This window comes from Hevea brasiliensis, chromosome 13 (genome assembly GCF_030052815.1).
Source record: "Hevea brasiliensis isolate MT/VB/25A 57/8 chromosome 13, ASM3005281v1, whole genome shotgun sequence".
Lineage (NCBI taxonomy): Eukaryota > Viridiplantae > Streptophyta > Magnoliopsida > Malpighiales > Euphorbiaceae > Hevea > Hevea brasiliensis.
Genome location: NC_079505.1, coordinates 79,218,230 through 79,234,765, shown reverse-complemented (window position 1 = coordinate 79,234,765; position 16,536 = coordinate 79,218,230). Strand labels below are relative to the sequence as shown.

The 16,536-nt window shown below is 37.6% G+C and overlaps 2 protein-coding genes across 3 annotated transcripts in view; both read left to right on the top strand.

Annotated features, from left to right (window-relative positions):
• The first annotated feature begins 728 nt into the window (after nt 1-728).
• On the top strand, nt 729-14,019 carry LOC110660806 (heat shock protein 90-5, chloroplastic). Its single transcript, XM_058132360.1, has 18 exons — nt 729-1,141; nt 1,388-1,461; nt 1,712-1,837; nt 1,925-2,018; nt 2,113-2,196; nt 2,331-2,474; nt 2,777-2,893; nt 3,434-3,481; nt 3,571-3,651; nt 3,846-3,950; nt 4,027-4,167; nt 4,550-4,720; nt 4,810-5,064; nt 6,166-6,268; nt 6,401-6,575; nt 6,680-6,785; nt 13,363-13,452; nt 13,537-14,019. Exons 1-18 carry the CDS (start codon nt 866-868, stop codon nt 13,738-13,740), a joined length of 2,394 nt encoding a protein of 797 aa, XP_057988343.1. The 5' UTR covers nt 729-865; the 3' UTR covers nt 13,741-14,019.
• LOC110666762 (DNA-directed RNA polymerase 1B, mitochondrial) overlaps nt 14,011-16,536 on the top strand; it is a 16,057-nt gene continuing 13,531 nt past the window's right edge. Inside the window, exons 1-2 of one of the 2 annotated variants that reach the window (XM_021827354.2) lie at nt 14,011-14,145; nt 15,293-15,832. In XM_021827354.2, coding sequence (XP_021683046.2) covers nt 15,374-15,832 — 459 coding nt within the window. In that variant the 5' untranslated portion in view covers nt 14,011-14,145; nt 15,293-15,373. Of the gene's footprint in view, nt 14,146-14,591; nt 15,833-16,536 lie in introns of those variants that run through there. The other variant, XM_021827352.2, reaches the window with a different exon arrangement.

Here is a 16,536-nt window from a genome sequence, read left to right as displayed (position 1 = left end):
TTCGTTGTAAAAATTACGGTTTCCAATGAAAAGGGAAAACGCAATAAGGTTAGAAATTTCTTGAATATAAGGTTAGAAATTTCCAATGAAAAGGGAAAACGCAATACAGTGAGACAAATTTCTTGAATATTTCGTTCATCAGTTGAAGCCTTAAACGCTGGTATCCACACTTGGGCTTCAGTTGATTCAAACACTAAGGTTGTAGTATTTCCAACCCAATATTTTTGTCAAAAGAAAATTGAAGTGAAAATGAATCCTATATCAAAATAGCAATTCTGTGCATAGATTATAGACAAAAATATATAACTTGCAGTGTAAAATTATTTATATTTTCCCATAGAACATCAATTTACAAAATATTTAAAAGCACTAAAAAATAATACTTTTTATAAAATTTATTATATTTTCTTTCATTAATAAATATAATCATAACCACATGTGATAAAAATAATAATTACCTGTTATATAAGTTGTCATATCAGAATTACATAATCCACTACATTGACATCATTTAATGTTAATTAAGGTATCAGTTCATAAAATTTAAATCATAATTTACTTTTTTACTTTTTCCTGATTTTTTTTTATATTTTGAATAGCTCAATTCCATTTAAATTTTATTTTTTAATAAATGGAAAATGGAAGAGGATATTGTTGACATGGCAGCATACAGGCCTTACGATTCCAAAAAAAAAGGGTCCGAAAACAAAACCCAAACGTTGTATGCCATTTCTTTCTAGAACCCTCTTCTCTCCCCGCTTAAACCCTGCGAGGGTTTTTTCCACGTTACTAGCGACACATTGACAGCCCAACATATCTCTTATAGCACCCGACTGCAAGTCTCCCTCAACCTATCTAGGGCTCAATGGCTCCAGTTCTAAGCAGAAGCTTAGCTGCTGCTTCTTTGGTCTCCCTTTCCTCTTCCACACCCTTTTCACGTAAACATCTTAGCAGCAAGTCCTTTAGTCTAAGAAGTCCCTTTTTGCCACAAAATAACGGTCTCAGAAAGGGCTTCTCATGTACTGGCCGAAATTGGAAGCTTGAGAAACGAAATAATCGAATTGCTGTCCGGTGCGAGGCTGCTGTCGCCGAGAAAGAAGCCGCGGATTCTTCTGGAGAGAAATTCGAGTATCAAGCTGAGGTGGGTCTCTTTTATTTTTTATGTTTTGGGGAGTTTTGAGCTTTTAGCTACTTGAGTTTGGGCTTTTATGTCTTTAGTTTTGTTTTTTAACTTTGGCTTCACTTTGACCCCCTGGACGAAATTTATAGACTGTTTTCAAATCGTGTGCTATTTCTTTGTAATTGGAACACTTTTTGAATATTTGTTGTTGGAAATCTAATTTTTTTTTTCCAAAGCACTGCTGATTGAGGAGTTTAATCATTTCAGGTCAGTCGCCTGTTGGATTTGATAGTTCACAGTCTATACAGCCACAAGGAAGTATTCCTTAGAGAGCTTGTGAGGTGAGCTTGTCCCCTGATTGATACATGCTTGAAGTATAATACTGTACGTTAGTAGTTGCTAGTTCTAATAGTTGTTAAGTTGATTTCTTGTTTGTTAATATCAAACATTTACATATCATAACATAAAACAAGTGATCTGTCAGGAAAGATTACTATACCTTTTCTCTTTCCTTCAAGAAATGTGTTATTTTCTTTATCTATTGGTTGACTTGGTTCTCTGTTTTTTTTTATTTTTTTCTTTTTTCCCCAGCAATGCAAGTGATGCTCTAGATAAGTTGAGATTCTTAAGTGTGACTGAGCCATCTTTGCTTGGAGACGCTGGTGAACTGGAGATTCGTATAAAAACTGATCCTGACAATGGGACAATTACCATAACGTATACCTCCATTTCCTCTTTTACGATTTTTGTTTCCAATGAAAATAAGTTGGCTAGTTTATTGGATTGATTCTTCTTAACTTGCAGGGACACAGGCATTGGAATGACAAAAGAAGAACTCATTGACTGTCTTGGAACTATTGCTCAGAGCGGCACTTCAAAATTCCTTAAGGCTCTTAAGGTGTCAGTTTATCCTCAAGATGGACTTTAAATTTTAGCACTTAGCTGTTCTTAGGCTCCGTGCATATAATTAAGTTCTCCCTTGTCGTGTACAGGAAAATAAAGATCTTGGGGCAGACAATGGTTTGATTGGTCAATTTGGTGTTGGGTTCTATTCTGCTTTTCTTGTGGCTGAGAAGGTGTAGTATGATTTCGACAATTTTTTGATATGCATCAGTGTGTTGGTTACATATGAACTTGTTGTTTCGGAACACAGATGGTTTTCATAGTAATTTGCTGATGAAGGTTGGTCTTATATATTATGTACAACCAGGTTGTTGTGTCTACTAAGAGCCCAAGGTCAGGTAAGCAATATGTCTGGGAAGCAGTAGCTGACAGTAGCTCGTATGTGATTAAGGAAGAAAGTGATTCTGAAAAGCTTCTGCATCGAGGAACACAAATTACACTTTATCTAAGGGTACTCAAAGTCTCAAACTCTTGGTTGTTATGCATAATTCAAGTATAAAAATTATGTTCAGCTTGAATTTGGGGGGAAATAATTTTTCTTACTCACAGGCAGAATAACAACAGTTTCTTTTCTTCTTGTTCTCTCTCTCTCTCTCTCTCTCTCTCTCTCTCCCCCCCCCCCCCCCTTCTCTCTTTTTCTCTTTCTTTGATATTGCTCAATCTATCTTCCCAAATTGTGAATAAATAGATGCAGTTATTGGATGTTACTTTTTGTATAATAAATCAGTCTTATATGTCGCGGGTTTATTGTAGGAGGATGATAAATATGAATTCTCGGATCCAGTCAGAATTCAGGCTTTGGTGAAGAACTACTCACAATTCGTTTCTTTCCCCATCTATACATGGCAAGAAAAATCAAGGACTGTTGAGGTGAGAACACCTACATCAAATTTCTTCCTTTAGTGGTTGTTGGATGGCTGCATATAAAAAATACAGTAGATGGTAACTTCTATTCGAATCTACATTCTGTTCTCAGTTCTTTACAGATAGGCAGGGGGATTCCCCCTTTTTTTTCTTTTAGTTTTTCCTTTTTGGCATTTTTGGTGGAAGGAAAAAGGTGAAAACAGAAAGAGGAAAGGAAGGAAGGAAAAAAGGGGGGGGGGGTGTTGGCTAGTGGAGCAAATTTATTCACAGGTTACGATTTTCAAGGTTTTGATATTGTTTAACCTTCCTTTAATTTTATTTTTTAATTTAGAGAGGTATGGGTGGTGGTAAAACTTTTCAAGCATTAGTATCAGGGTCTTTTCTTAAATCTTTGTATGAACTGTATCCTTCATTTCATAAGTTAATACATGGGCACTTTTTTTTGATGATTTTTGCTGACCTTTTATTCTTTGCCATAATTACTTTATTTGTACAGTAAAGCCAGTACCTAATTAAAGAGTCTTTTCTCAATCAAAATTTTGGCAGGTGGAAGAGGAGGAAGAACCAAAAGAAGGAGAAGAGGCAAAGCCAGAGGTAAATTAACATAGCAGTTGAGTATGCTTCTGTGCCTTATCTTTCTGTCTGACTATGGCATTTAAGTCAGTTTTTGTACCTGTTGCCAGGATGAGAAGAAAAAGAAAACTAAAACTAAAACTGAAAAGTATTGGGATTGGGAGTTAGCCAATGAAACAAAGCCAATATGGGTGAGTACATACACTGACAATTTATGCATATTGTGTTGAATTATCATATGCATGTGTGTTTGTGTGCGCATGAGAAAGAGAGAACTGATCCACAATTACATGCCTTTTCTTTCCTTCGTGTTTTTTTTAATGGATGCTTTGCATATGGGTTTTATTGACCATCATTTATTTCGTTTTTGTTTGGTACGTTGCAGATGCGAAGCTCAAAGGAAGTTGAAAAGGATGAGTACCATGAGTTCTATAAGAAAACATTTAATGAATTCTTGGACCCACTTGCGTACACACATTTCACCACAGAGGTACCAAAATGTTTTTGATTGCCTTAGTTGACTGCATATTGGGTTAGGTATGAACTTTAATTAAAAAATTTTGCAGGGAGAGGTGGAGTTTAGGAGTGTTCTATACATACCTGGAATGGGGCCTCTTAACAATGAGGAGGTTGTGAATCCAAAAACGAAGAATATACGTTTGTATGTGAAGCGGGTGTTTATCTCAGATGATTTTGATGGAGAGCTGGTAAGTGTTGCCGTCACTTGATAGCTTGAAATCCTAGAGGATTGCTCTGTATTGTGTATAGCTTTTCTGTGGTGTGGCCATGTAGTACTATATATTCATGACTAGCTATTGTAAACCGAAGTTTAACTGGGGAAAGATCTTTCTGTATCCTCCAGCTTGTGCCTTGTGGGCTGAAATGGTTGGCTCTGATTATGTCTAGTTTTCTGCTAATAGAAAATCACATTATTAGAGATATAAATGAACGTGAGGTTTTTATAAACTAAATTGATTGTTTTAGTTTGTCTGCTTGTAATTTATGTGAACTATTTATGTTTGTATCCATATCAATTTAAGGTTGTTATAATTTCCTCAGAGAAATAAGCTGAATGTGATTTTCTGGCAGTTTCCACGATATCTAAGCTTTGTGAAGGGTGTGGTTGACTCTGATGATCTTCCTCTTAATGTCTCTCGAGAAATTCTTCAAGAGAGCCGAATTGTAAGAATTATGAGAAAGAGACTTGTTAGGAAAACATTTGACATGATTCAAGAGCTCTCTGAAAGTGAAAATAAGGAGGTTGGTATCAATTAATCTATGTGTACTTTGCTTTCTTGTTTGATCTGTGTTTAGCTAAGAAACTCAGGATATTTTTAACTTGATTTCAGGATTACAAGAAATTCTGGGAGAATTTTGGCAGGTTTCTCAAATTAGGATGTATTGAAGACACTGGTAATCACAAGCGCATAACTCCTTTGCTGCGGTTCTACACCTCCAAAAGTGAGGATGGACTCACAACCTTAGATGAGTATGTTGAGAACATGGGGGAGAACCAGAAGGCTATCTACTACCTGGCAACAGACAGCTTGAAAAGTGCCAAGAGTGCTCCGTTCTTGGAGAAGTTGGTTCAAAAAGGCATTGAGGTGTGTGCATTTGTCTTGTATACTTTTCAGTAGACTGATACATCTTCGTCTTCATGCAGTAACACAAATGTATTCTTAATTTGAGCTCATTAGTAGTAAGCAAATGAGATTAAGCATGACATAAACACTCATGCATGCGTATAAGGAAATATATCAAAGCAGGGATAAAATAGATTATTGTTGCAGTAGTTTAAACATCTTTGTTAACTTCTCTTTTTGAGCAAATGTTTGTTGACTAATTGATGAAACTAATATTCTTGTATGTTAGTGAAACTGATACTCATAGGATATGTTCACTTGTGAAATCCTGAGGTAGTTTTCTAGAATAGTTTTTCAATAAAATTGAAAAACTGAGTTTCATGTTCATATGTGCCAGTTTTCTAATAGAGAATTAGAAAATTAGTTTTCTAGTTTTCAAAAATTTAACCAAGATTTGGAAAATAGCTTTAAATTGTTTTACACTATTTTTGGCCAAATTTATAAATGGAGAATTCAAAAACTAGTTTTTCTAGTTTTCAAAAATTTAACTAAGATTCGGAGAACAACTTTAAGTTGTTTTTCATTGTTTTTATAACCAAAGTCCAGGTTTTCAAATGGAAAACAAAGAGTTTTCAATAACCAAAATTATATTGGTAACATTTCCATAACAAATTGAATAATTATTTCAAAAATAATATTTAGTTACAAATAAGTGAATAACACATCAAAAAAAAATTTAAAAGTAAATGCGTTTCTAATTATATTTTATTATGAAAGATATGAATATATATCTTTTAATTTTTTGAATTAGAAAGTTATTTTTTTATTATTGACGGGTAATGAAGAAAAGTAGAGTTTTCTTAGAAAATAGAAAATGTGAAATAGAAAACTGTTTTCCACAAGTAAAAAGGCCCATAGTTTCCATTATCTGTTTCTTTTCTTTTCCTTTTTGCCTGGTTGCTTTGTGGGGTTGTTGTAATGACAATGCTTTACTTTGTCATTACCTTTTCTGTTTCCATTATAAAATTGTGTCTTAGGCCACCTGTATCAGTAGACAACTGATTTTTTTCTCTATTCGTTCACTGGATTCTGACGTGGTTTTATGACTTCAATTGCTTTTAGGTTCTTTATTTAATTGAACCTATTGATGAAGTTGCCATCCAGAATCTGCAGACCTACAAAGAAAAGAAATTTGTTGATATCAGCAAGGAAGATCTAGAACTTGGTTAGAACTTACAACTTCTGCTGTATTGTTGATAGTGCAAATTCCTTTTTCATCTCTTCTTATTGCTTTTGTCTTCCTTGATCTCTGATGAGCAATTGTGCATTGTTGCTAATAATTTGGGCCTAATCTTAGGTGATGAGGATGAGGTTAAGGAAAGAGAAACTAAGCAGGAATTCAATCTCCTCTGTGATTGGATAAAGCAGCAGCTTGGTGACAAGGTTGCCAAAGTCCAAGTTTCAAAGCGTCTAAGCTCATCTCCATGTGTGCTTGTTTCTGGAAAGTTTGGTTGGTCAGCCAATATGGAGAGGTAGGGATGGTTGTAATAGCCCCCAATCCTCCAACCTGATTATGCTTAGAATAAAAACCCAAGCACATGTTGATCTTATTTCCACATTTTCCCTTTTTTGTTAGGTTGATGAAAGCACAAGCTCTTGGAGACACTTCCAGCTTGGAGTTCATGAGAGGAAGGAGAATACTGGAGATTAATCCAGATCACCCCATTATTAAAGACTTAAGTGTATGCTGTTCTACCCTCTGATGGTTGATATTGTTGAAGCGATAATATTTTGCGTTATTTCTTTATTCTGGAGTTTTATCCCTTACAAATAATTCATGAAGTAATGGAGAAAATGATGTGGGAAGGCAGTCTAAAAAGTAGGGATGTTGAAGGAATTCAAATTGGTTGAGCTGAATTGGGAAATGAAATAATGGAATACCCGTGATAATGGAATGTTTTGTGAATATGATAATCATATTAGTGTGCTATTAAAGTGGACAACAATAACCTTCCAGGAAATTATTAGACATCTCCCTTAATTAGCTACCGACTTATTTTTAATTAGGCTGTCCATCTCTGTTATAGTAGCTGGAACTACATTTTTCTTCACACTAGTTTTATTTATCCTCATAGTTTTTCTTTGAACTACATTTTTTGTACTTGTAATTTTTGAGAACACAGATGACATTGACAAGTAGATGACTAGATGCAGTAGTATGCTTGGTAAGAGTTATGTATTAAGGGAAGAAGCAGCACTTGGGCACTAATCAACTAAATTATAGTCAACTAGTGATATAAAATTTTTATCAATATACATGAATGTCAAGTGTGATTTTATATTTTTGATTCACACTTTAAGAGAAGCAAGATTTAAGAAAAAGAAAGGAGATATCATGCCATCCCTTGACATCAGTTCTGAGGAGTCTTGAGGTAATCGAGATACTAATGTTTGCATGGGTAGTTTGACAAGCACTAGTGTCGCAAGGGATTTTGCGGTCGCCTGGACGATCACTCACCGAAGTGGGAAAGAGTGAGGAGTCGCCACCTTAGTTTTGAGGGTAACTAAAGAAAACCATTTGTGAAGATAAATTGAAATAAAACCACTTCAAAACAGAGATTCTAGGTTCGGGGTCCGTAAACGGGTGGGGAAGGTGTTAGGCACCCCACCTCGTCCCTTAATAAGGGTAAGTAGATTTAACTTTGCATTAGTTAGAAGGGCTTGAATGGACATGTTGATCCTTTTGACTAAAGGAACATTTGATTTTTCACTAAATTTGGATCACCCAGATACATAAATAAATGAGACAACCTTAGTGAGTTACTGCTGCAGGTTAATCTTATCTAAAAGAACTATTTTATTAAAATTTAATTTAAGAGTTGTATAAGAACTCTTCTCCGAACTCTTTAATATTTATTAAAATTTTGAGTTGAGATCGGATAAGAACTCTCCTCCGATCTCTATTAAATCATTTAAAAATTTTGAGTTGAGACCGGATAAGAACTCTCCTCCGATCTCTATTAAGTATTCATAAAAATTTTAGCCTAGGGATCGGATAAGAATTTTCCTTTGATCTCTATTTAATGTTTTATTAAAATTTTGATTTGAGACCGGATAAGAACTCTCCTCTGATCTCTATTAAGTGTTTATTAAAATTTTGAGTTGAGACCAGATAAGAACTCTCTTCCGATCTCTATTAAGTATTTGTTTGAAATTTTGATTTGAGACCGGATAAGAACTCTCCTCCGATCTCTATTTAATTAAAGTTTTGAGTTGAGAATCGGATAAGAATCCTCTTCCGATCTCTTTTTTTAAATTAACAGGAACCTTAATGGGATCTTTCCGATCTCCCAAATTTTAATTTCAGCTACATGTCATAAGGTCCTAAAGCTAAAGATTTTGACGTTCTAAGGTGCTGGGGATAAGGCTTCTTTTGACTAATTGATATTTTGTGACTAAATAAGAAAAGCTGGAATAAATTTTGCTGACCTCCCCTAAGGTCACTTTACCGGTACCTATTAATGTCCGATCTATTCTGTTTCGTTTACTTTGGTTTTATCCCACTTTATGGCATCTTGCCGAATTGCCGTTTACGTCAGCCTAATATTGTGGCTATTTTCCTGACGTGTTATTCAGGCTCTCTCTCTTAAAAGAGACCCGTAAGTTGCAGTTATCTATATTTTACCCAACCACTTACACGCTACTAGGAACTAGAAAATTTGCATTCGAAGCAGCGAAGGTTAATAAAGCGATAGGCGATCACTAAAGAAATAAACTCGAGAGTAACATTCTTTAAGGTTCTTTGGCACTAAATGAACTTGAGAAAATCACATGCATAAAAAGGACAAAGAGAATGCGGAAAGTAAACGTAAACACTTAACAAAGCGGCAATATGAGCTCTTACCGTAAGGAGCCAAATCTATTGAAATGACTACGGGGTGACAAATAGTAATAAGGCAGATGATTAGCTTGAGGGTGATGTTCTTTGTGAATCAAGGGTGCTTAGCTAAAATGCGATAAGATTAAGATAAAAACCGAGTGAAATGAAATTGAGCTTGAATAATGGGAATGAAGACATAGATGATAAAAGGTGAAAGTGAGAGTGTGGATAATGAACAAGCGAAAATGTAGAGTTCGAATCATTTTCAAGAAAACACTTGAAAACTAGTTTCAAAAGTCTTTCTAATCAAAGCTTCAAAGTAGCGAGTAACAAATGAATCAAGTTTCAGAGTTCTTCCGCGATAATAACTACCTCTCTTTTTTGCCCATCCCTTGAACAGTTTTTCATGCAGGTATTTATAGGAATCGGGTGCTTCCCATGAAGGGTTAGGATTTATTTTGAGGGAGATGGAGGGTCAAGATTTCGAAGGACATGATCGGATGTTCAGGAATTAAAGAGAATCAAAATGAATGGCTGAGATCACTCTTCAGAATTTTTGTCCTTTTCTTCTTTCAATCAGCGGTCCCAAATCTTCTCGTCCGAACGATCGAGGGCTAAGAGCGAAAGAGTATTGTCGTCTTCTCTCTTGATCCAAGGGTTCCGGTTTGTCCTTACCAATGAGATCAACGGTGGGGATTGGGATGTGTCATGACATACCCCGCACTGTCAAGATTGTGGGCGATTCTTAGGCGTGCGGTGGAGATATCGTCTGCAACGCTTTAACGACTATTTGTCTTATTATTTTTGCCTTCCGATCTTCCCTCTTTCTGATCTCTTTTACATGCTCTTTTCAGATCTTTCATCTTTGGTCTCCCATCTTCCGATCTATTATTCCGATCTTTCCCTTTCTCTGGTCAAAGCATTAATTTCCCCTCGATTCAGGCGTTAAGCCGTTTTAATAAATGCCCGTTTTCCCTATATATACCCACGAGACATTTCCTTCATCGATTTTTTCTCTCTTCCTTCTTTCTCTTCCCTCGTGATCGTTAAGCCATGATTGTGGTTTTTGATCCCTCTCCGATGGACTTCCTTATTCCTCGATTGAAAATTTACGACCCCGGTGATCGCATAACCTTGTCTGATGCTCTGCTGACCCTTGGCGGTTGCTTCCTCAAGTTCATTCGGCTTCTCTCCACATTGAGTGTTCCGACAGCGGTTTCCTCCCACATTGGGTGTTCCGATAGCGGATTAAGCTCCGATCGGCGACACCCTTGGGATCAGTTATAAACCTGGGACTCTTTAGATAGGATGTCCCACCGGTCTCTAGAGATCGCCCAAATGATGTAATCCTTCAATGTAATCAGATCTCTAGAGATCGCCCAAATGATGTAGTTAGACCTTCATTGTAATCCGATCCCTAGAGATCGCCCAAATGATGTAATCCGATCTTTTGGAAATAAAAATCTTGTTTCTCCAATTATTATCTTATTGATTATTTTCCGATCTCTGATATATTTGTTCGATCTGGTTCCTAACAAAACGACTCTTAACTAATCCTTCATTCAAGATATTCAACTTATTATGCAGATCTCCATTTAACCGATCTCCTTGGAATGTTCGAATATTTGAGAGAAGTGTCGAAACATTGTAGTCCCACCAATCGATGCGTTGCCTAGAGCCTCGTGAGCATTAAATGCTCGGACTAGTATAAATAGGAGTTGGGGTTAGCCAGTTGTTCTCTCATTCCATTTTCACCCTGCTCACAACTTCAAGTTCTCGTTTTCTCAAGTTCTTCCGACGTCGGACTCAGATAAGGGCTTTGATCTTCTTTTAGTTTAAGTTCTTTATTTCTTTTGAAAATGAGCGGTCAGAAGGTTAAAGAGCGGCGAGTCCTCCTTCCATTCGGTTCGTGGTCGTCGGCGAAGAAGAAGTGGTCGGGCCAAGTGCGCAAACGGAACCTCCTAGGGCCTCTGTTCCAGCTCGGGGGCGGATCGGACCATCAAGGCACGTACCTTCTTCAGGGAGGGAGAATCTCCCTATGGACGAGCTGCCATCGATCTTACTAGAGTCCGATCTACAATCGTTTAGCCAGGAGTAGAATATTCGCCCGATTAAATGCGAACTTATCCGGTGCCACGGCGATCACCGAGCCGATCACTTCTTTGAAGAGAATGACTGGTTATGGTATACGAGTAAAGGCTGGTCTTCGGTTCCCTCTGGATGACTTCTTCAAGGAGATCCTAAAACTCCACCGGGTGTGCATTGCTTAAGTTCACCCTAACTCGTGGCGGATCTTAGTAGCCTTCCGAGGTCTATGCCGAGCTAAGGGAATCAGACCTACGGCTAAGGTGTTCGCCGCTAACTTCGCAAAGGACGACGAGCAGTTCTTTCAGCGAAGCCTCATTGCGAGCTCTTCACCGACCCCTCCTCCCTTAAAAATTGGAAGAACCGCTTCTTCATTACGAGGAGCAAAAATCCGACTGCTTTGAGGACTTCCCTCGTAGTGGTGGCACCGAGGCCCTTGCTCAAGCGCATTAACTGAACCAGAGGAAAGCTTAATAGTAATGGATCCAAAAATCAGTATTCTTGCCGAGCTTCACCATTGGACCATCGCTCACCCAAGATCGCGAACTTCCGCTCTCGACCTGTATTTTCTAAATCTCGGATCTCGGGACCTTAGCGATCTCACCGACCTCTCCTTTGTGCGGTATGGCGGGTGATGAGGGTTCTAGGAAGCGGAAGAAGGAAAGAGAGATCTCCTGAAAGTAAAGGAGATGAAGCGTTCGAGATGCTTCAACTCCCACCATGAACCGGGGAGACGCAAGGAGGCCCGCCCCGACCTTCTGGCCGCCGATCAATCTCCTCCTCAACAGAAGAGCGGCTCCACCCTCCGATTGCTCCAAGCACGTAAAGGGGTCCTTCTCAATCTTCTCGTGAGATCCTCTTCTCGTGGCGCTCAAACGTTGATGGAGTCCTCAAGAATAACGAGAACCCCGGTTTTGCCAAAGTCTTGGGGTCTTCCATCTGCCTTCGGGAGGATCGGGAAAGGCTATCCCCGGACAGCCTTGACGATATCTTGACTCGCACCATGAACCTGAACGTGGAGTGCCTGGTGAACCAGACCATAGTTCGGGAAAAGGCTTATCACCTGGGCAAGGAGGTTGAGAAGAAGAATCAGGAAATGGCTTCCCTCCGATCCCAACTCGCATCCGCTCAGGATTACATATCTCAAGTTGAGGGGCGGACGAAGTTCTATGAAGACAGAGTGGCCGAACAGAATCATGTTCTGGCTGAAAGGGATCGTGCTCTCAGGGAAGTCGAGGCGCTCCGGGCCAACGATGCTTCTCAGGTCGCCCAACTTATCGAGGAGCTTAAGGTGAAAGACGAAGAAATGGTGACAGGGATAGCTGGTGCCTATGTGAATGCTCACAAGGACCTCTTGGCCGAACTCCAGAAGCGTTACCCAGAAGGGGACTTCTCTTGGATGGCCGACCTGGCTCCCGGGGGCGAGGGTGAGGATAGCGAAGAGGAGGGAGAGGATGAGCGCAATGTAGATCAGGCTGGGGGATCACCCCCAGCCGAATAACTTGTACAAATTTTGCAATGAAATGAAATAGAATGCCTTTTGTTTGATGAATGGTTGTGATCGGAAAATTTCTAAACACTTGATTGTCTGAGTATATTGAAACAACTGAAAACTATTATTATTCTAAGTGTGAGGGATCGGAAAATACAACATGCATGAGATTGCTAAAGAACCAACGCTAAACGGAACTTCATTGAAAATTTGAACATCTAAGATCGGGATCTTCATTAAACCGGATTGGAACCTTAACTTGATTATTCCTAAACTTTTAAAAGAGAGGTCGATCATAAATATTGGCAGCAAGGTTCTAGTGTTAGTTCAATTTCGTCTGACAAGAGAGATCGGGAATATAGTTAACTGGTCAGGATATTCGACAATTGGCTTGAGAGATCGGTGAATGATTTGAGAGACCGGTAAGGCTTTAACGGATACGAGAGCTTAGCATTGACTCAACTCTCTGTGAAGAGAGATCGGAACTGTGATTAGATGGCAAGAAGAGACTTAGTGCTAGGGATCGGTTTCGAAATTTATTGATTCTGGGGATCGGCCAAAATATGGTGTCGACAACTAGACTACTAGCAGTCAAGACTCAATAGTAGTAATTGCTGATTGTAGAAACAGTGTAGTGTTTTTAAATGTTGAGTGGAGTAACAGTTATCCTATGCTCAATTTTTTACTACCCAAAATTGCAGTGTTTGTATATAATAATTGACATTTGATTTTCATAATGTTAATTAATACTGGATGAAAGGTACTGTTCTGTATATGAGATCTATGAGAGTTGAGAATGAAGCTGAAATTGCTTTTTCTAGCTGGTTATTTATTTATTTATAATGATATTGCTACTTAACAGGCTGCGTGCAAGAATGCACCTGATAGCAGCGATGCGAAGAGAGCTGTTGATCTCCTATACGACACAGCATTGATCTCCAGTGGATTCTCGGTGAGGATGACTGAGGGTTCCTACCCCTTGTTTACATGATCCTGCATAGTTTTCACAATAATATTTTTTCCTGTGATGTTGCAGCCTGACAGCCCAGCTGAGTTGGGTAATAAGATATATGAGATGATGGCTATGGCACTCGGCGGAAGATGGGGCAGATCTGAAGATGAAGCAGAGGCAGTTGGTGATAATGCTGCAGAATCTGTTGCCAGTGCTGATGAAAATGCAGAGCCAGAAGTAGTTGAACCGTCAGAAGTGAGGGCAGAGAGTGATCCTTGGAACGATTAAGTACTAATATATTAGAAATTTTTGGCTGTTATTTTATTAACCTTAAGGAAAATAACGCATGGAAGAGCGTGGAAGAGAGAAGGGCGCAGGTAAAAATTTTGGTGGGAAAAGAATACAAGTCATAAGAATACAAGTCTTTCTGCTGATGATTTACAGCTGAAGAGATGAATCATTGGGTTTTTGACGTCTGTCAATGTGATGAGGTGAAAACATTTTTAGCAGAATTGCACTTTTAATTTTTGCTCTTCCTATTAATGCCATTTATTACGGTGACATTTATCTCTTGATCTTCTCAAGCTTCCAAAGTAAAGGGCAAGTCTCAAGTAACTTGCTGGTTTCCCTTTCTTCCTATGAGCGGTAAAGCAAGTTTAAACAAGCTTATAAGGCTTTGCCCATTATAACAACGTGAGTTTTGCTATATTTTTATTCACTCATCTTTGAGAAAAAAAAAAAAGTCATTTATTAAACAATGTAATTTTTCATTTCAATGAGAAAAAAAAAGTACAATCAAGGGTTTGTATGGCTGTTCAAGAGCTATTGATCTGATATGATCAGATGATTATATTTCAAATCCTAATCATTGAAAAAAAAAACAACTATTTAATTCATTATACATTTGAAATTTAGACCTAAATGGATTTCAACTATTAATGTATTTTTTTTTTAATATTTTCTTGCCATTCACCAATTTCTGTTGTGTTAACAAAAGATCTAATTTGTGCATTGTCGATTTGAATTAATTGTTTTGATTTAATAGTAAAAAATTTATCATAATCGAATTTAAATTTGAGTTTTAATTCTCTAATTGCTTGCTTATTATTATTTTTTTAATCTTTCATCTGATACATAAAATAATAATTAAAACATCCATCTGGCAACATTTGAATTTTTATAATTTTTTTCATTGAAAGTTTTTTTTTTTTTTAACTGAGAAAAAAAAGCCAATATAGGAAAAGTAAGAGGAAAATAGTGATCGGGTCATCCGAACTCACCCAGAAGTCCAGTACCCACCATCTGAAACCCGTGGATCTATTCAAAGAGCATATATGAGCTTGTAGGTTTTAAGGAGGGTTTAAAGGCGACTGCTTTCGCCTTTGGCCTTCACTTTCCTCCTTCTGTCTTCGAGATTTCTAATTTCTGCGGTGTATCTTTCTTGTCAATGTCTTTAAATATCTCTCTAGTTCCCATCCCCTCATATTTTTCTTGAAAGTCGGTTCTGTGTCTAACTGTCTATCACTTGCATCTTTTCTTTTCTGTTAAATTTGGGGTCCTCTTCCGTCTCTGATCAATTGAAAACATGTGGAGAAGCTTTGCCAAACGAGCTTCTTCTTGTCCCAAGAAGCTCAAAATTTCCTCAAATGATACAAAATTTTATCAAGATTCAAATTTTCTCGAGAAAATTAGGCCTCCAGAGGCTCAAACATGCCTAACTTCTCCTTACTCGTTTCTGGGTTTTCGCCGAGTCGGTATATTATCATCACAAAATGATGAATTGAGAAAACCCAGTTTCACTAATTTAACGAATCCTTTTGGTATTTCTGCTTTCTCCAAGGGCTATGCAACTGCAGCTGCACAGGCAATTGTTTCAACAGACGAGTCGGACTTTTCTGCGTCTGATGAACTCCAAGAACATATGGAGGAGATCAGCATACACAACCAGAAAATGGAGATACAATTTAGGCCCCAGCAAAAGAAGACAATAGCAGGTATGGGTATAGGAAAGTACAATATGCTTAAAAAGAGGCAAATAAAGATGGAGACAGAGGCCTGGGAGGAGGCAGCTAAAGAGTATCAGGAATTGTTAATGGACATGTGTGAGCAGAAGCTGGCACCCAATTTGCCCTATGTAAAGTCTTTGTTTCTCGGTTGGTTTGAACCTTTGAAGGATGCAATTGCGGCAGATCAGGAGTTGTGTAAGCAGAAGAGCGGTAAGTTTTCTCACGGACCGTATTTTGACGCATTGCCTGCGGATATTATGGCGGTTATTACTATGCATAAGATGATGGGATTGTTGATGACTTGTAATGGAGGGAATGGGAGCGTTAGGGTGGTTCAAGCTGCCTGTGCAGTAGGTGAAGCAATTGAGCATGAGGTGAGTGAGCTAAGCATTTTAGTCCTATCATTCATTATTTCGATCTTTATATTTGCAGTGGTTTTCTTTAATTATATAGAAACAAATTTGTGATGCATTTGTGATCACACTACGTTTCAGTTTTTATGTGGTAAATATTTTCGCAGAAATTGCTTTTTCTTTTTCCGATAATTGGAGTACATACGAAAATTGTTAATTGAAAATGTTTTCTTGGTCCAAGGGAAGGATAATGAATTCTCGTTTTCGAAATAGGAATTTTTTATGAACTTTTACGAACTCATAATAAAAGAGGAAGAAATTTATAAAGGAACAATAAAAGCACATAGCTATTAGTCTGGCTACCACCATTTATCCTCTCTAGCAGCACCGTCCATCAGCCACTGCTGCCGGTCACTAAGGACAATCTCAACTTATTAATTATTTATTTTGTAAAATTTTCTTATTTTGTAAAATTTTCTTACATATTCAACTCTTAAATAAAAAATAATATGAAGTTCAATGTATTCCTAACTTCAAAAATTAATTTGCAACTAGTTTTCATTATTGCAATTATACAATACAATAAGTCATTTTCTTTCTCAGAAAATGTTTTCCATTTCCATGAAACAAATGGATTATTGGGCATCTTTTTTAATTATGAATTATAATGGATGATTACAAAGGCAATGCCAATTACATTAGTGATTAATGCCTTGTCTTATTAT